Genomic DNA, 21703 nt, shown 5'->3' on the forward strand with positions numbered 1-21703 from the left:
TGAAACGCTATTAGCGCGCACCAGCGCTAACTAACTAGCCATTTCACAGCGGTTACACATGCATAGAGTGAAAATGTTGTATGCACGGTTGTTTTAACAGCCTTCCCCGTGGCTCAGTTGGTAGAGCATGGTGTTTGCAACGCCAGCATGGTGTGTGCAACGCCAGGGTTGTGGGTTTGATTCCCACGGGGGGCCAGTACAAAAAAAATGCATGAAATGAAATGTATGCATTCACTACTGTAAGTCGCTCTGGATAAGAGTGTCTGCTAAATGACTAAAATGTAAATGGAACACAGTATATTCATTGACATGGGGAACGCTACAGCTCAATTGAACAGGTTGATGTAGCCTAGCCACAGGCAGATCTGACAACACAGGATTTTGGAGAATTGGAAATTCATCTTTGTGAAAACGGGAGAAGAGTAAAGTTTCTAACTATAGGTTACCTTATTAATTAGGGTTGAACCGACAGCGGTAACGGATTAACACCCGCTGTGGACAATATCGGTTATTCATATGTCACTCAGATTAACACCCGCTGTGGACAATATCGGTTATTGATATGTCACTCAGATTAACACCCGCTGTGGACAATATCGGTTATTCATATGTCACTCAGATTAACACCCGCTGTGGACAATATCGGTTATTCATATGTCACTCAGATTAACACCCGCTGTGGACAATATCGGTTATTCATATGTCACTCAGATTAACGGTGTTACAATAATCAGTTGCTGCCACCACTTTTTACACAGAAAAATAAATAAATTAAATATTGGGTTCATACCAATCATGTAGTGATCCATTCATTTGGATACATTGTTTAGAAGAGTGGTCAAACCGTTCCCTCCTTAGGACAGAAGACGCATCAGGCTAAATACTCCTCTCTTCTACCCACTTCCTTAGAATCAGCACATCATAAAAGTGTCAACATTTGACCCCCTTGACCCCCCCCCCATTGGGGTACATAAGGGGAGGAGGAGGAGGAGGAGGAGGAGGAGGAGGAGGGGACTAACTATGGTCCTTGTGGTACAATTGGTTTGTAATCAAAGACAGGATGGGGTCTGTTTTTCCTCATTCAGCACAGGACATTTTGTAAAACGTAACTGTTTTTTTCCGCGTGGGGGTAAGATAAAATCAAAATCAAATCAAATGTATTTATATAGCCCTTCTTACATCAGCTGGTATGTCAAAGTGCTGTACAGAAACCCAGCCTAAAACCCTACCACTCCTGCTGTCTCTAGAGAGTTGAAAACAGCAGGAGGGGATGGGACTAACTAAGAGAGGTACAACAACACCTACAGCAATCACCGCCCAGACAGTGATAATATCCCATAATAAGTCAACCACCTGGGTCATGTTCAGTAGGGCAGTAGGAAATCAAAACGTTTTGAAACAGAGAACAAATATCCTACTTAATGGACAAGTTCAGGTAGTAATGTTCCAAGATAGTTTTCTCTTTGCGTTGCGTGCCTACTTGTATTATGGGGTATGATGAACCAGAGCAGAGCTGAGAAGTGGGAATGGATCCACCCGTAGGATAACGTGGGAAGGGATCCATCCGTAGGATAACGCGGGAAGGGATCCACCCGTAGGATAACGCGGGAAGGGATCCACCCGTAGGATAACGCGGGAAGGGATCCACCCGTAGGATAACGCGGGAAGGGATCCACCCGTAGGATAACGCGGGAAGGGATCCATCCGTAGGATAACATGGGAATGGATCCATCCGTAGGATAACATGGGAAGGGATCCACCCGTAGGATAAGGTGGGAAGGGATCCACCCGTAGGATAACGCGGGAAGGGATCCACCCATAGGATAACATGGGAAGGGATCCATCCGTAGGATAACATGGGAAGGGATCCATCCGTAGGATAACGACTGAGGCCATGTTCCAAATGGCCCCCTATTCCCTAAGGATCACTACCTTTGACCAGAGGCAGTGATCTGAGTCAGCGGTAATGCACTGAGTACACAGGGAGCCAATGATCTGAGTCCACAGGGTTACACTGAGTACACAGGGAGCCAATGATCTGAGTCCACAGGGTTACACTGAGTACACAGGGGGCCAATGGGGACATCTGTTTACATCTGGACCTAGATTGGAGATTACAGTGTCCTGAGTTAAAGGACTATTTTAATACTGTGTGTGTGTGTGTGTTTGTGTCCGTTGTGTGTGTGTGTGTGTATTTGTGTGTGTGTGTGTGTGTGTTTGTGTGTGTGTGTTTGTGTCCGTTGTGTGTGTGTGTGTGTGTGTGTGTGTGTGTGTGTGTGTGTGTGTGTGTGTGTGTGTGTGTGTGTGTGTGTGTGTGTGTGTGTGTGTATCTCTGTCATGGAGCGCATGTTCATGACTTGTAGACAACGACACTGAAACAGATGATTGTTTGAAGAGTCTTTATTGTATTTATCTTCAAGGTAAAGAAGTCGAGAATCCTGAAACCAAAGAGAATGTTGGATTGAGTAGCGCATTCCGTTTGCCATAAGGCGTCAAAGTCGAGTGTTTGTTTTGGCGCACGCCAGTTACTAAAACAATGTAAACTTGTTAACAATGTTTCTGCCGTGTATAAAGTTGGCCATATAAACGTACATGCTCTAGTAATGTGAAATATATTATTAGAATAACGATGGACATGTTGGTAGAGTCATATCATGTATCCTACCTCTGTTTGCCTGAAGCACCGCGCTGCTTCCTTGTTGAAGTGCCGGTTTAAACTAGGAGGCAAATTAGCCTACGAGTCATCGAGGAACAATTATTGGTTGACTGGGAAAAACCAAAGTGATGAATTATCGCGTGGGGTGAATTACTTGATGAATGTGTATTGTGTGACTTAAAGTAGAAGTTAATGCACAAGTTATTGAAGTGTGTGTGTGTGTGTTTATGTAAAACTGTTGTTTATGATATTATGTCCATGGGAAATTATGCATTTATAGTAGAAATGTGGTTGGTTACTGCTTCACAATCTCTGTGTCTGTCTGTATATGTGTCTGTTGTCTTGGCAGGAGGTTCAGTAGGCATCAGCAGTGCCCCGCCCACAGCGTTAGCTCTCAGCCAATCCTGGGACTCAAGAGACGGCGTGGGAGAAGAGAATGGAGGGATAAGCATCGCCACACGAGGTGGAGGGGCACTGCCCGAGAACTGGGAGCTGGCATTCAGCGACTCAGGAGAGCCTTACTACATAGAGTGAGTAGAGAGAGTAGATCTCTACTACATAGAGTTAGTAGAGAGAGTAGAGCTTTACTACATAGAGAGAGTAGAGAGAGTAGAGCTTTACTATATAGAGTTAGTGGAGAGAGTAGAGCTTTACTACATAGAGTTAGTAGAGAGAGTAGAGCTTTACTACATAGAGAGAGTAGAGAGAGTAGAGCTTTACTACATAGAGTTAGTGGAGAGAGAGAGTAGAGCTTTACTACATAGAGTTAGTGGAGAGAGTAGAGCTTTACTACATAGAGTTAGTGGAGAGAGTAGAGCTTTACTACATAGAGTTAGTAGAGAGTAGAGCTTTACTACATAGAGAGAGTAGAGAGAGTAGAGCTTTACTACATAGAGTGAGTAGAGAGAGAGAGTAGAGCTTTACTACATAGAGTTAGTGGAGAGAGAGAGTAGAGCTTTACTACGTAGAGTTAGTGGAGAGAGTAGAGCTTTACTACATAGAGTTAGTAGAGAGAGTAGAGCTTTACTACATAGAGTTAGTAGAGAGTAGAGCTCTACTACATAGAGTTAGTAGAGAGAGAGAGTAGAGCTTTACTACATCGAGTTAGTGGAGAGAGAGAGTAGAGCTTTACTACATAGAGTTAGTGGAGAGAGTAGAGCTTTACTACATAGAGTTAGTAGAGAGAGTAGAGCTTTACTACATAGAGTTAGTAGAGAGTAGAGCTTTACTACATAGAGTTAGTAGAGAGAGAGAGTAGAGCTTTACTACATAGAGTTAGTGGAGAGAGAGAGTAGAGCTTTACTACATAGAGTTAGTGGAGAGAGTAGAGCTTTACTACATAGAGTTAGTAGAGAGAGAGAGTAGAGCTTTACTACATAGAGTTAGTAGAGAGAGAGAGTAGAGCTTTACTACATAGAGTTAGTAGAGAGAGAGAGTAGAGCTCTACTACATAGAGTTAGTAGAGAGAGTAGAGCTTTACTACATAGAGTTAGTGGAGAGAGTAGAGCTCTACTACATAGAGTTAGTGGAGAGAGTAGAGCTTTACTACATAGAGTAAGTAGAGAGAGTAGAGCTTTACTATATAGAGTTAGTAGAGAGCGAGTAGAGCTTTACTACATAGAGTTAGTAGAGAGTAGAGCTTTACTACATAGAGTTAGTAGAGAGAGAGAGTAGAGCTTTACTATATAGAGTTAGTAGAGAGAGTAGAGCTTTACTACATAGAGTTAGTAGAGAGAGTAGAGCTCTACTACATAGAGTTAGTAGAGAGAGAGTAGAGCCTTACTACATAGAGTTAGTAGAGAGAGTAGAGCTTTACTACATAGAGTTAGTAGAGCGAGAGAGTAGAGCTTTACTATATAGAGTTAGTAGAGAGAGAGTAGAGCTTTACTACATAGAGTTAGTAGAGAGAGTAGAGCTTTACTACATAGAGTTAGTAGAGAGAGAGTAGAGCTTTACTACATAGAGTTAGTAGAGAGAGAGTAGAGCTTTACTACATAGAGTTAGTAGAGAGAGAGAGTAGAGCTTTACTACATAGAGTTAGTAGAGAGAGTAGAGCTCTACTACATAGAGTTAGTAGAGAGTAGAGCTTTACTACATAGAGTTAGTAGAGAGAGTAGAGCTCTACTACATAGAGTTAGTAGAGAGAGTAGAGCTTTACTACATAGAGTTAGTAGAGAGTAGAGCTTTACTACATAGAGTTAGTGGAGAGAGAGAGTAGAGCTTTACTACATAGAGTTAGTGGAGAGAGAGAGTAGAGCTTTACTACATAGAGTTAGTAGAGAGTAGAGCTTTACTACATAGAGTTAGTAGAGAGAGAGAGTAGAGCTTTACTACATAGAGTTAGTGGAGAGAGTAGAGCTTTACTACATAGAGTTAGTAGAGAGAGTAGAGCTTTACTACATAGAGTTAGTGGAGAGAGAGAGTAGAGCTTTACTACATAGAGTTAGTAGAGAGTAGAGCTTTACTACATAGAGTTAGTGGAGAGAGAGTAGAGCTTTACTACATAGAGTTAGTAGAGAGAGTAGAGCTTTACTACATAGAGATAGTAGAGAGAGTAGAGCTTTACTACATAGAGTTATTAGAGAGAGAGTAGAGCTTTACTATATAGAGTTAGTGGAGAGAGTAGAGCTTTACTACATAGAGTTAGTGGAGAGAGTAGAGCTTTACTACATAGAGTTAGTGGAGAGAGTAGAGCTTTACTACATAGAGTTAGTGGAGAGAGTAGAGCTTTACTACATAGAGTTAGTGGAGAGAGTAGAGCTTTACTACATAGAGTTAGTGGAGAGAGTAGAGCTTTACTACATAGAGTTAGTGGAGAGAGTAGAGCTTTACTATATAGAGTTAGTGGAGAGAGAGAGTAGAGCTTTACTACATAGAGTTAGTGGAGAGAGTAGAGCTTTACTATATAGAGTTAGTAGAGAGAGTAGTGAGTGGTGTGGGAGTGAAGTGATGAAGATATAGTGTGGTGGGAGGTACAGGTCATTGTGATGATGATGATGATGATGCTTATTATCTCTTCCTCAGTCATATCTCTAAGACGACCAGCTGGCTGGACCCCAGAGCTCAGAGCAGGGAGATACTCAGCAAAACAGAGTGTGAGTCTCCTAGACCTTTCTGTCTACCCACTGTCTACCCACTCTACACTCTCAGCACCTCTTAAATTCACCTCTCCCTCCCTCCGCCTGCCTCTCTTCCCCTTGCCTCCCTTTCCTCCCTGTCTCTCCAGCTCTACCACCTCTCCCTCCCTCTACCTGCCTCCCTTCCCCTTTCCTCCCTGTCTCTCCAGCTCTACCACCTCTCCCTCCCTCTACCTGCCTCCCTTCCCCTTTCCTCCCTGTCTCTCCAGCTCTACCACCTCTCCCTCCCTCTACCTGCCTCCCTTCCCCTTTCCTCCCTGTCTCTCCAGCTCTACCACCTCTCCCTCCCTCTACCTGCCTCCCTTCCCCTTTCCTCCCTGTCTCTCCAGCTCTACCACCTCTCCCTCCCTCTACCTGCCTCCCTTCCCCTTTCCTCCCTGTCTCTCCAGCTCTACCACCTCTCCCTCCCTCTACCTGCCTCTCTCCCCCTTTCCTCCCTGTCTCTCCAGCTCTACCACCTCTCCCTCCCTCCCTCCGCCTGCCTCTCTCCCCCTTTCCTCCCTGTCTCTCCAGCTCTACCACCTCTCCCTCCCCTCTCTTCTTTATCCTCAGTCTCTCATCTCAGTTTCTCTCTTTCCTGTTGAGTCAAGTGTTGTCAATCGCTGAACTGCGGCTGTGTTGTTCATTTCAAATCGAGACATATTTCTATATTTTCTGCATTTATAGACAGGAAAATGTGTCAAATATTATGTTGTATTACAAAAAAAATGCATTTCGTACATGAACGGCACAGAGAGCGCTGGTAATACATATAATTGAACAGCAGAGGGCGACAGAGGATGAGTTATAAAACCCTGGATTCACACATACAGACACGATACTGTAGCTATTGTCTGTTATGTGAATACACATGGACAATCTGTATAAGAGATATAGAGGGTTGTGACCTGGGCCTGTGCTTTCTCTAGACATGCTTTTACTTCTTCTATGAGACTAACCTGAGTAAATAAAGGTTAAAGCACAGGTTAAAGCACAGAAAAAAAAATAAAAAATGTATGATATGTATGAAATTGTATGAAATGTATGAAATGTATGCATTCACTACTGTAAGTCGCTCTGGATAAGAGCGTCTGCTAAATGACTAAAATGTAAATGTAAATGTAAAATACTAACTCTCTGTCTTCACCTGTACCTGCCATAAACCAATGTTGTATATTCTCCCATATCCCCTACCAGTGCCTGCGTTCACGGACCAGCCGGCAGAGTTGAAGGGCTATTCCATCCACACCCGTCTGTCTAAAGGGCCGCGAGGGTTCGGCTTCAACATAGTGGGAGGAAGCAAACAGAGAGAGTTCCTCCAGGTCTACAGCGTTACACCTGGGGGACCACCAGCTCTCAGCACAGGTAGGATTAACACAGGTATATACAGATTAACACAGGTACCCTCAACACAGGTATATACAGATTAACACAGGTACACTCAACACAGGTATATACAGATTAACACAGGTACACTCAACACAGGTATATACAGATTAACACAGGTACCCTCAACACAGGTATATACAGATTAACACAGGTACACTCAACACAGGTATATACAGATTAACACAGGTACACTCAACACAGGTATATACAGATTAACACAGGTACCCTCAACACAGGTATATACAGATTAACACAGGTACCCTCAACACAGGTATATACAGATTAACACAGGTACACTCAACACAGGTATATACAGATTAACACAGGTACACTCAACACAGGTATATACAGATTAACACAGGTACCATCAACAAAGGTATATACAGATTAACACAGGTACACTCAACACAGGTATATACAGATTAACACAGGTACACTCAACACAGGTATATACAGATTAACACAGGTACACTCAACACAGGTATATACAGATTAACACAGGTACACTCAACACAGGTATATACAGATTAACACAGGTACCATCAACAAAGGTATATACAGATTAACACAGGTACACTCAACACAGGTATATACAGATTAACACAGGTACACTCAACACAGGTATATACAGATTAACACAGGTACACTCAACACAGGTATATACAGATTAACACAGGTACCCTCAACACAGGTAATATTAACACAGGTATTATTAACACAGGTAGGATAAATACAAGTAGGATTAACAAAAGAAGAATTAACACAGGCAGGATTAACACAGGCAGGATTAACACAGGTATCTGGGGCGGCAGGGTAGCCTAGTGGTTAGAGCGTTGGACTAGTAACCGAAAGGTTGCAAGGTACAAATCTAACAAGGTACAAATCTGTCGTTCTGCCCCTGAACAAAGCAGTTAACCCACTGTTCCTAGGCTGTCATTGAAAATAAGAATTTGTTGTTAACTGACTTGCCTGGTTAAATAAAGGTTAAATAAAGGTTAAATAAAGGTTAAATTAAAAAGGTTAAATAAAAAATACTGATCTATAGTAGTGGATGATACACTACATACTGATCTATAGTAGTGGATGTTAAACTACATACTGATCTATATCAAATCAAATCAAATGTATTTATATAGCCCTTCGTACATCAGCTGATATCTCAAAGTGCTGTACAGAAACCCAGCCTAAAACCCCAAACAGCAAGCAATGCAGGTGTAGAAGCACGGTGGCTAGGAAAAACTCCCTAGAAAGGCCAGAACCTAGGAAGAAACCTAGAGAGGAACCAGGCTATGAGGGGTGGCCAGTCCTTTTCTGGCTGTGCCGGGTGGATATTATAACAGAACAAGCCTGGCCTGCTGAGGAGTGACGGACTCCATCCTAGCTGGAGGGGTGCTCTCATCTTATCTACGAACATAGACAGGGCTCTAACTCCTCTAGCTCCACAATGAAATAGGGTGCAGGCCAGGCAACAGGCTGTTAGCCAGCCTGCCAGCTTAGTGGAGTCTGCCACTAGCACAGTTAGCGTAGTCAGCTCAGCTTTCTCCATTGAGACCGTGTCTGTGCCTCGATCTTGGTTGGGCAAAATTAAAAATGGCGGTGTTCGCTTCAGTAATCTTACTAGTATAAAGACCTCCTCCATTCCTGCCATTATTGAAAGAGATTGTGATACTTCACATCTCAAAATTGGGTTACTTAATGTTAGATCCCTCACTTCCAAGGCAGTTATAGTCAATGAACTAATCACTGATCATAATCTTGATGTGATTGGCCTGACTGAAACATGGCTTAAGCCTGATGAATTTACTGTGTTAAATGAGGCCTCACCCCCTGGTTACACTAGTGACCAAACCCCCCGTGCATCCGGCAAAGGCGGAGGTGTTGCTAACATTTACGATAGCAAATTTCAATTTACAAAAAAAAAAACAATGACGTTTTCGTCTTTTGAGCTTCTAGTCATGAAATCTATGCAGCCTACTCAATCACTTTTTATAGCTACTGTTTACAGGCCTCCTGGGCCATATGCAGTGTTCCTTACTGAGTTCCCTGAATTCCTATCGGATCTTGTAGTCATAGCAGATAATATTCTAATTTTTGGTGACTTTAACATTCACATGGAAAAGTCCACAGACCCACTCCAAAAGGCTTTCGGAGCCATCATCGACTCAGTGGGTTTTGTCCAACATGTCTCTGGACCTACTCACTGCCACAGTCATACTCTGGACCTAGTTTTGTCCCATGGAATAAATGTTGTGGATCTTAATGTTTTTCCTCATAATCCTGGATTATCGGACCACCATTTTATTGCGTTTACAATTGCAACAAATAATCTGCTCAGACCCCAACCAAGGAAGATTAAAAGTCGTGCTATAAATTCTCAGACAACCCAAAGATTCCTTGATGCCCTTCCAGACTCCCTCTGCCTACCCAAGGACGTCAGAGGACAAGAATCAGTTAACCACCTAACCGAGGAACTCAATTCAACCTTGCGCAATACCCTAGATGCAGTTGCACCCCTAAAAATTAAAAACATCTGTCATAAGAAACTAGCTCCCTGGTATACAGAAAATACACGAGCTCTGAAGCAAGCTTCCAGAAAATTGGAACGGAAATGGCGCCACACTAAACTGGAAGTCTTCCGACTAGCTTGGAAAGACAGTACCGTGCAGTATCGAAGAGCCCTCACTGCTGCACGATCATCCTATTTTTCCAACTTAATTGAGGAAAATAAGAACAATCCGAAATTTCTTTTTGACACTGTCGCAAAGCTAACTAAAAAGCAGCATTCGCAAATGGAGGATGGCTTTCACTTCAGCAGTAATAAATTTATGAACTTTTTTGAGGAAAAGATCATGATCATTAGAAAGCAAATTACGGACTCCTCTTTAAATCTGGGTATTCCTCCAGGGCTTCATTGTCCAGAGTCTGCACAACTCTGCCAGGACCTTGGCTCAAGGGAGATACTAAAGTGTTTTAGTACTATATCTCTTGACACAATGATGAAAATAATCATGGCCTCCAAACCCTCAAGCTGCATACTGGACCCTATTCCAACTAAACTACTGAAAGAGCTGCTTCCTGTGCTTGGCCCTCCTATGTTGAACATAATAAACGGCTCTCTATCCACCGGATGTGTACCAAGCTCACTAAAAGTGGCAGTAATAAAGCCTCTCTTGAAAAAGCCGAATCTTGACCCAGAAATTATAAAAAACTATCGGCCTATATCGAATCTTCCATTCCTCTCAAAAATTTTTGAAAAAGTTGTTGCGCAGCAACTCACTGCCTTCCTGAAGACAAACAATGTATACGAAACGCTTCAGTCTGGTTTTAGACCCCATCATAGCACTGAGACTGCACTTGTGAAGGTGGTAAATGACCTTTTAATGACGTCAGACCGAGGCTCTGCATCTGTCCTCATGCTCCTAGATCTTAGTGCCGCTTTTGATACCATCGATCACCACATTCTTTTGGAGAGATTGGAAACCCAAATTGGTCTACATGGACAAGTTCTGGCCTGGTTTAGATCTTATCTGTCGGAAAGATATCAGTTTGTCTCTGTGAATGGTTCATCCTCTGACAAATCAATTGTAAATTTCGGTGTTCCTCAAGGTTCCGTTCTAGGACCACTATTGTTTTCACTATATATTTTACCTCTTGGGGATGTCATTCGAAAACATAATGTTAAATTTCACTGCTATGCGGACGACACACAGCTGTACATTTCAATGAAACATGGTGAAGCCCCAAAATTGCTCTCGCTAGAAGCCTGTGTTTCAGACATAAGGAAGTGGATGGCTGCAAATTTTCTACTTTTAAACTCGGACAAAACAGAGATGCTTGTCCTAGGTCCCAAGAAACAAAGAGATCTTCTGTTGAATCTGACAATTAATCTGGATGGTTGTACAGTCGTCTCAAATAAAACTGTGAAGGACCTCGGCGTTACTCTGGACCCTGACCTCTCTTTTGAAGAACATATCAAGACTGCTTCAAGGACAGCTTTTTTCCATCTACGTAACATTGCAAAAATCAGAAACTTTCTGTCCAAAAATGACGCAGAAAAATTAATCCATGCTTTTGTTACTTCTAGGCTCGACTACTGCAATGCTCTACTTTCCGGCTACCCGGATAAAGCACTAAACAAACTTCAGTTAGTGCTAAATACGGCTGCTAGAATCCTGACTAGAACCAAAAAATTTGATCATATTACTCCAGTGCTAGCTTCCCTACACTGGCTTCCTGTTAAGGCAAGGGCTGATTTCAAGGTTTTACTGCTAACCTACAAAGCATTACATGGGCTTGCTCCTACCTATCTTTCCGATTTGGTCCTGCCGTACATACCTACACGTACGCTACGGTCACAAGACGCAGGCCTCCTAATTGTCCCTAGAATTTCTAAGCAAACGGCTGGAGGTAGGGCTTTCTCCTATAGAGCTCCATTTTTATGGAATGGTCTGCCTACCCATGTGAGAGACGCAGACTCAGTCTCAACCTTTAAGTCTTTACTGAAGACTTATCTCTTCAGTAGGTCCTATGATTAAGTATAGTCTGGCCCAGGAGTGTGAAGGTGAACGGAAAGGCTGGAGCAACGAACCGCCCTTGCTGTCTCTGCCTTGTCGGTTCCTCTCTTCCCACTGGGATTCTCTGCCTCTAACCCTTTTACAGGGGCTGAGTCACTGACTTACTGGTGTTCTTCCATGCCGTCCATGGGAGGGGTGCGTCACTTGAGTAGGTTGAGCCACTGACGTGGTCTTCCTGTCTGGGTTGGCGCCCCCCCCTTGGGTTGTGCCGTGGCGGACATCTTTGTGGGCTATACTCGGCCTTGTCTTCGGACGGTAAGTTGGTGGTTGTAGATATCCCTCTAGTGGTGTGGGGGCTGTGCTTTGGCAAAGTGGGTGGGGTTATATCCTGCCTGTTTGGCCCTGTCCGGGGGTATCATCGGATGGGGCCACAGTGTCTTCTGATCCCTCCTGTCTCAGCCTCCAGTATTTATGCTGCAGTAGTTTATGTGTCGGGGGGCTAGGGTCAGTCTGTTACATCTGGAGTATTCTCTTGTCTTATCCGGTGTCCTGTGTGAATGTAAATATGCTCTCTCTAATTCTCTCTTTGTTTCTTTCTTTCTCTCGGAGGACCTGAGCCCTAGGACTACCTGGCATGATGACTCCTTGCTGTCCCCAGTCCACCTGGCCATGCTGCTGCTCCAGTTTCAACTGTTCTGCCTGCGGCTACGGAACCCTGACCTGTTCACCGGACGTGCTTGTTGCACCCTCGACAATTACTATGATTATTATTATTTGACCATGCTGGTCATTTACGAACATTTTAACATCTTGACCATGTTCTGTTATAATATCCACCCGGCACAGCCAGAAGAGGACTGGCCACCCCTCATAGCCTGGTTCCTCTCTAGGTTTCTTCCTAGGTTTTTGGCCTTTCTCAGGAGTTTTTCCTAGGGAGTTTTTCCCAGCCACCGTGCTTCTTTCCCATGCATTGCTTGCTGTTTGGGGTTTTAGGCTGGGTTTCTGTACAGCACTTTGAGATTTCAGCTGATGTACGAAGGGCTATATAAATAAATTTGATTTGATTTTGATTTGATTTGGTCAAGATGTTAAAATGTTCATAAATGACCAGCATGGTCAAATAATAATAATCATAGTAATTGTCGAGGGTGCAACAAGCACGTCCGGTGAACAGCTCAGGGTTCCATAGCCGCAGGCAGAACAGTTGAAACTGGAGCAGCAGCATGGCCAGGTGGACTGGGGACAGCAAGGAGTCATCATGCCAGGTAGTCCTGAGGCATGGTCCCAGGGCTCAGGTCCTCCGAGAGAAAGAAAGAAAGAAAGAGAGAAAGAGAGAATTAGAGAGAGCATATATAAATTCACACAGGACACCGGATAAGACAAGAGAAATACTCCAGATGTGACAGACTGACCCTAGCCCCCGACACATAAACTACTGCAGCATAAATACTGGAGGCTGAGACAGGAGGGATCAAAAGACACTGTGGCCCCATCCGATGATACCCCCAGACAGGGCCAAACAGGCAGGATATAACCCCACCCACTTTGCCAAAGCACAGCCCCCACACCACTAGAGAGATGTCTATAACCACCAACTTACCGTCCCAAGACAAGGCCGAGTATAGCCCACAAAGATCTCCGCCATGGCACAACCCAAGGGGGGGGCGCCAACCCAGACAGGAAGACCACGTCAGTGACTCAACCCACTCAAGTGACGCACCCCTCCCATGGACGGCATGGAAGAACACCAGTAAGCCAGTGACTCAGCCCCTGTAAAAGGGTTAGAGGCAGAGAATCCCAGTGGGAAGAGGGGAACCGACAAGGCAGAGACAGCAAGGGCGGTTCGTTGCTCCAGCCTTTCCGTTCACCTTCACACTCCTGGGCCAGACTATACTTAATCATAGGACCTACTGAAGAGATAAGTCTTCAGTAAAGACTTAAAGGTTGAGACCAAGTCTGCGTCTCTCACATGGGTAGGCAGACCATTCCATAAAAATGGAGCTCTATAGGAGAAAGCCCTACCTCCAGCCGTTTGCTTAGAAATTCTAGGGACAATTAGGAGGCCTGCGTCTTGTGACCGTAGCGTACGTGTAGGTATGTACGGCAGGACCAAATCGGAAAGATAGGTAGGAGCAAGCCCATGTAATGCTTTGTAGGTTACCAGTAAAACCTTGAAATCAGCCCTTGCCTTAACAGGAAGCCAGTGTAGGGAGGCTAGCACTGGAGTAATATGATCAAATTTTTTGGTTCTAGTCAGGATTCTAGCAGCCGTATTTAGCACTAACTGAAGTTTGTTTAGTGCCCTACCCGGGTAGCCGGAAAGTAGAGCATTGCAGTAGTCCAGCCTAGAAGTAACAAAAACATGGATACATTTTTCTGCGTAATTTTTGGACAGAAAGTTTCTGATTTTTGCAATGTTACGTAGATGGAAAAAAGCTGTCCTTGAAACAGTCTTGATATGTTCTTCAAAAGATCTATAGTAGTGGATGATATACTGATCTATAGTAGTGGATGATATACTACATACTGATCTATAGTAGTGGATGATATAGTGATCTATAGTAGTGGATGATATACTACATACTGATCTATAGTAGTGGATGATACACTACATACTGATCTATAGTAGTGGATGATATACTGATCTATAGTAGTGGATGATATACTACATACTGATCTATAGTAGTGGATGATATACTGATCTATAGTAGTGGATGATATACTACATACTGATCTATAGTAGTGGATGATATAGTGATCTATAGTAGTGGATGATATACTACATACTGATATATAGTAGTGGATGATATACTGATCTATAGTAGTGGATGATACACTGATCTATAGTAGTGGATGATATACTACATACTGATCTATAGTAGTGGATGATACACTACATACTGATCTATAGTAGTGGATGATACACTGATCTATAGTAGTGGATGATACACTACATACTGATATATAGTAGTGGATGATATACTGATCTATAGTAGTGGATGATACACTGATCTATAGTAGTGGATGATATACTACATACTGATATATAGTAGTGGATGATACACTGATCTATAGTAGTGGATGATACACTGATCTATAGTAGTGGATGATATACTGATCTATAGTAGTGGATGATACACTACATACTGATCTATAGTAGTGGATGATATAGTGATCTATAGTAGTGGATGATACACTACATACTGATCTATAGTAGTGGATGATATACTGATCTATAGTAGTGGATGATACACTGATCTATAGTAGTGGATGATACACTGATCTATAGTAGTGGATGATACACTGATCTATAGTAGTGGATGATATACTGATCTATAGTAGTGGATGATATACTACATACTGATATATAGTAGTGGATGATATACTACATACTGATATATAGTAGTGGATGATACACTACATACTGATCTATAGCAGTGGATGATATACTACATACTGATCTATAGTAGTGGATGATATAACACATACTGACCTATAGTAGTGGATGATATAACACATGATCTCGCTGTTCTCTCTTTCTCACTCTCTTTTTCTCTCTCTCTCCCTCTCTCTCTCTCGCTGTCTCTCTCTCTCTCTTCTCCAGCTGATATCCTGGTCTACATCAATGACAGCTGTGTCCTGGGTCTGTCTCATAAAGAGGTGGTAGAGATGTTGAAGTCTGTCCCTATGGGTCACAGTGTGGACGTTGTGTTACGGAGAGGCTATCCCATGCTCTACAACCCAGACGGCTGTCCCAAACAACCCCTGACCCCCCCCTCCGCCTCCTCCTCCTCTCCTCTTGAACCCCTCAGCGCTGCAGCCACCCCTCCCTCAACAGCCACCGCTCAGCCCCTCTCCACCCCCGGTCCTGGCCCTAACGAGCCCCCCCAACCTACCGGCCTGGCTAACCTGAATCGTACAATGTCTCATCACAACGGAAACTATCTCAGAGTGTCGGGAATCTCAGGGTCGGGGCTGGACGCTAACGGGAACGCGGCTGACCTTGTGTCGGCGCCCCCCTCCTACCCGCTGTCTAACGGAATCCTTAGCTCTTCCGCCAGCTCAGCCTGTGCCCCCTCTTCTCACAGTAGGGGCATCCCCCCTCCTCCCCCGCCTGAACGAACCTCCACCAGCCAGAGTGACTCAGAGGAAGGAGCCTCGGGTGGAGCGACACAGAGGTAACTAACTAACTAACTAACTAACTAACTAACTAACCAGCTAACTAACCCTAACTAACTAACTAACTAACACTAACTAACTAACTAACTAACTAACTAACTAACCAATCCTAACTAACTAACTAACTAACTAACTAACTAACTAACTAACCCTAACTAACACTAACTAACTAACTAACCCTAACTAACTAACTAACTAACTAACCCTAACTTGGTTGTTTTCAAACCTCTCCTCAAGGACCCCCAGATGTTTCACCATGTTGTTGTAGGTCTGAACTAGCTCACCTGTATGTACCTAGTCAAGGGCTTGATGATGAGTTGACCTGTTTAATCAGATGTGTTAGGTTAGTTCAAAGACACTCCAATTCCATTACCACCTCAACAGATCCACAGATGATCCAAAGGTGACGCAATCTCTATTGCACTTCACACTGCCCTTTCTCACCTAAGGAACGAAAGGAACACCTACATTAGAATGCTACATCTACCTACATCTATATATATTATCTATATCTATTATCTATACCTATCTACATCTATATCTATTATCTACACATATCTACATCAATATCTATTATCTACACCTATCTACATCTATATCTATTATCTACACCTATCTACATCTATATCTATTATCTACACCTATCTACATCTATATCTATTGTCTACATCTACCTACATATATATCTATTATCTACATCTATATCTATTATCTACATCTATATCTATTATCTACATCTATATCTATTATCTACACCTATCTACATCTATATCTATTATCCTCACCTATCCACATCTATATCTATTATCTACACCTATCTACATCTATATCTATTATCTACACCTATCTATATCTATATCTATTATCCTCACCTATCCACATCTATATCTATTATCTACACCTATCTACATCTATATCTATTATCTACACCTATCTACATCTATATCTATTATCTACACCTATCTACATCTATATATATTGTCTACATCTACCTACATGTATATCTATTATCTACACCTATCCACATCTATATCTATTATCTACACCTATCTACATCTATATATATTGTCTACATCTACCTACATGTATATCTATTATCTACACCTATCCACATCTATATCTATTATCTACATCTATCTACATCCATATCTATTGTCTACATCTACCTACATGTATATCTATTATCTACACCTATCTACATCTATATCTATTATCTACACCTATCTACATCTATATCTATTGTCTACATCTACCTACATATATATCTATTATCTACATCTATATCTATTATCTACACCTATCTACATCTATATCTATTATCCTCACCTATCCACATCTATATCTATTATCTACACCTATCTACATCTATATATATTGTCTACATCTATCTACATCTATATCTATTATCTACACCTATCTACATCTATATCTATTATCTACATCTACCTACATCTATATCTATTATCTATATCTATTATCTACACCTATCTACATCTATATCTATTATCTACACCTATCTACATCTATATCTATTATCTACACCTATCTACATCTATATATATTGTCTACATCTACCTACATGTATATCTATTATCTACACCTATCCACATCTATATCTATTATCTGCACCTATCCACATCCATATCTATTATTTACACCTATCTATATCTATTATCTACATCTATATCTATTGTCTACATCTACCTACATGTATATCTATTATCTACACCTATCTATATCTATTATCTACATGTATATCTATTATCTACACCTATCTACATGTATATCTATTATCTACACCTATCTACATCTATATCTATTATCTACACCTATCTACATGTATATATATTATCTACATCTACCTACATGTATATCTATTATCTACACCTATCTACATCTATTATCTACACCTATCTACATCTATATCTATTATCTACACCTATATCTATTATCTACACCTATCTACATCTATATCTATTATCTACATCTATATCTATTATCTACATCTACCTACATCTGTATCTATTATCTACACCTATCTACATCTACATCTATTATCTACACCTATCTACATCTATATCTATTATCTACATCTATATCTATTATCTACACCTATCTACATCTATATCTATTATCTACACCTATCTACATCTATATCTATTATCTACACCTATCCACATCTATATCTATTATCTAGACCTATCTACATCTATATCTATTATCTACTTCTATATCTATTATCTACACCTATCTACATCTATATCTATTATCTACACCAATCTACATATATATCTATTATCTACACCAATCTACATCTATATCTATTATCTACACCTATCTACATCTATATCTATTATCTACACCTATCCACATCTATATATATTATCTACACCTATCTACATCTATTATCTACACCTATCTACATCTATATCTATTATCTACACCTATCTATATCTATATCTATTATCTACACCTATCTACATCTATATCTATTATCTATATCTATTATCTACACCTATCTACATCTATATCTATTATCTACACCTATCTACATCTATATCTATTATCTACATCCACCTACATGTAAATCTATTATCTATACCTATCTACATCTATATCTATTATCTACACATATCTACATCTATATCTATTGTCTACACCTATCTACATGTATATCTATTATCTACACCTATATCTATTATCTACACCTATCTACACCTATATCTATTATCTACACCTATCTACACCTATATCTATTATCTACACCTATGTACATCTATATCTATTATCTACATTTACCTACATGTACAAATTACCTCAATTACCTCGACTAAGCTGTACCCTGGTATATTGAGTCGGAGACTGATTTTCATTGGGGGATCAGAATAAAGACATGAAATGCAACAGCAGAGGACCTCGGAGCCTGGTTCCTCTATAGGTTACCTTCCTAGGTTCCTGCCTTCTAGGGAGTTGTTTTCCTAGCCTCCATGCTTCTGCCTCTGCATTGCAGGCTTGGTATCTGTTTATTTATTTATTATTTGTATTTCACCTTTATTTAACCAGGTGGCCAGTTGAGAACATGTCCTTTATTTAACCAGGTAGGCTAGTTGAGAACAAGTCCTTTATTTAACCAGGTAGGCCAGTTGAGAACAAGTCCTTTATTTAACCAGGTAGGCCAGTTGAGAACAAGTCCTTTATTTAACCAGGTAGGCCAGTTGAGAACAAGTCCTTTATTTAACCAGGTAGGCCAGTTGAGAACATGTCCTTTATTTAACCAGGTAGGCCAGTTGAGAACAAGTCCTTTATTTAACCAGGTAGGCCAGTTGAGAACAAGTCCTTTATTTAACCAGGTAGGCTAGTAGAGAACAAGTCCTTTATTTAACCAGGTAGGCCAGTTGAGAACAAGTCCTTTATTTAACCAGGTAGGCCAGTTGAGAACATGTCCTTTATTTAACCAGGTAGGCCAGTTGAGAACATGTCCTTTATTTAAGCAGGTAGGCCAATTGAGAACATGTCCTTTATTTAAGCAGGTAGGCCAGTTGAGAACATGTCCTTTATTTAAGCAGGTAGGCCAGTTGAGAACAAGTCCTTTATTTAAGCAGGTAGGCCAGTTGAGAACATGTCCTTTATTTAACCAGGTAGGCCAGTTGAGAACATGTCCTTTATTTAAGCAGGTAGGCCAGTTGAGAACAAGTCCTTTATTTAAGCAGATAGGCCAGTTGAGAACATGTCCTTTATTTAAGCAGGTAGGCCAGTTGAGAACATGTCCTTTATTTAAGCAGGTAGGCCAGTTGAGAACTTGTCCTTTATTTAAGCAGGTAGGCCAGTTGAGAACATGTCCTTTATTTAAGCAGGTAGGCCAGTTGAGAACATGTCCTTTATTTAAGCAGATAGGCCAGTTGAGAACAAGTCCTTTATTTAACCAGGTAGGCCAGATGAGAACATGTCCTTTATTTAAGCAGGTAGGCCAGTTGAGAACAAGTCCTTTATTTAAGCAGATAGGCCAGTTGAGAACAAGTCCTTTATTTAAGCAGGTAGGCCAGTTGAGAACAAGTCCTTTATTTAACCAGGTAGGCCAGTTGAGAACAAGTCCTTTATTTAACCAGGTAGGCTAGTTGAGAACAAGTCCTTTATTTAACCAGGTAGGCTAGTTGAGAACAAGACCTTTATTTAAGCAGGTAGGCCAGTTGAGAACAAGTCCTTTATTTAACCAGGTAGGCCAGTTGAGAACAAGTCCTTTATTTAACCAGGTAGGCCAGTTGAGAACAAGTCCTTTATTTAACCAGGTAGGCCAGTTGAGAACAAGTCCTTTATTTAAGCAGGTAGGCCAGTTGAGAACAAGTCCTTTATTTAACCAGGTAGGCCAGTTGAGAACAAGTCCTTTATTTAAGCAGGTAGGCCAGTTGAGAACAAGTCCTTTATTTAAGCAGGTAGGCCAGTTGAGAACAAGTCCTTTATTTAAGCAGGTAGGCCAGTTGAGAACAAGTCCTTTATTTAAGCAGGTAGGCCAGTTGAGAACAAGTCCTTTATTTAACCAGGTAGGCCAGTTGAGAACAAGTCCTTTATTTAAGCAGGTAGGCCAGTTGAGAACAAGTCCTTTATTTAACCAGGTAGGCCAGTTGAGAACAAGTCCTTTATTTAAGCAGGTAGGCCAGTTGAGAACAAGTCCTTTATTTAAGCAGGTAGGCCAGTTGAGAACAAGTCCTTTATTTAAGCAGGTAGGCCAGTTGAGAACAAGTCCTTTATTTAACCAGGTAGGCCAGTTGAGAACAAGTCCTTTATTTAAGCAGGTAGGCCAGTTGAGAACAAGTCCTTTATTTAACCAGGTAGGCCAGTTGAGAACAAGTCCTTTATTTAACCAGGTAGGCCAGTTGAGAACAAGTCCTTTATTTAACCAGGTAGGCCAGTTGAGAACAAGTCCTTTATTTAAGCAGGTAGGCCAGTTGAGAACAAGTCCTTTATTTAAGCAGATAGGCCAGTTGAGAACATGATCTCATTTACAACTGTGACCTGGCCAAGATAAAGCAAAGCAGTGCGACAAAAACAACAACACAGAGTTACACATAAACAAACATACAGTCAATAACACAATAAACAAATCTATTTACAATGTGTGCAAATGTAGAAGAGTAGGGAGGTAAGGCAATAAAAAGACCATAGAGGCGAAATAATTACAACTTGGCATTAACACTGGAGTGGTAGATGTGCAGATGATGATGTGCAAGTAGAGATACTGGGGTGCGGGGTGGGCTATGAGGTAGTTGGGTGGGCTATTTACAGATGGGCTATGTACAGGTACAGTGATCGGTAAGCTGCTCTGACAGCTGATGCTTAAAGTTAGAGAGGGAGATATAAGTCTCCAGCTTCAGTGATTTTTGCAATTCGTTCCAGTCATTGGCAGCAGAGAACTGGAAGCAAAGGTGGCCAAAGGAAGTGTTGGCTTTGGGGATGACCAGTGAAATATTCCTGCTGGATCGCGTGCTACGGGTTGGTGTTGCTATGGTGACCAGTGAGCTGAGATAAAGCGGGGCTTTACCTAGCAAAGACTTATAGATGACCTGTAGCCAGCGGGTTTGGCGATGAATACGTAGCGAAGGCCAGCCAACGAGAGCATACAGGTCGCAGTGGTGTGTAGTATATGGGGCTTTGGTGACAAAACGGATGGCACTGTGATAGACTACATCCAGTTTGCTGAATAGACTGTTGGAGTCTATTTTGTAAATTACATCGCCGAAGTCAAGGATCGGTAGGATAGTCAGTTTTACGAGGATATGTTTGGCAGCATGAGTGAAGGAGGCTTTGTTGCGAAATAGGAAGCCGATTCTAGATAACATTTTTGATTGGAGATG

The 21703-nt window shown here is 41.6% G+C and overlaps 1 protein-coding gene across 1 annotated transcript in view; it reads left to right on the top strand.

Moving 5' to 3' along the window:
• The window catches only part of LOC115166451 (membrane-associated guanylate kinase, WW and PDZ domain-containing protein 1-like), a 59413-nt gene that overhangs the window by 33781 nt on the left and 3929 nt on the right, over positions 1–21703 (top strand). Inside the window, exons 7-10 of the mRNA XM_029720350.1 lie at positions 3006–3186; positions 5681–5751; positions 6970–7137; positions 15280–15853. Of these exons, the coding sequence (XP_029576210.1) occupies positions 3006–3186; positions 5681–5751; positions 6970–7137; positions 15280–15853 (994 nt within the window). The remainder of the gene's footprint in view (positions 1–3005; positions 3187–5680; positions 5752–6969; positions 7138–15279; positions 15854–21703) is intronic.

The sequence above is a fragment of the Salmo trutta genome, chromosome 28, assembly GCF_901001165.1.
Source record: "Salmo trutta chromosome 28, fSalTru1.1, whole genome shotgun sequence".
NCBI classification, from domain to species: domain Eukaryota; kingdom Metazoa; phylum Chordata; class Actinopteri; order Salmoniformes; family Salmonidae; genus Salmo; species Salmo trutta.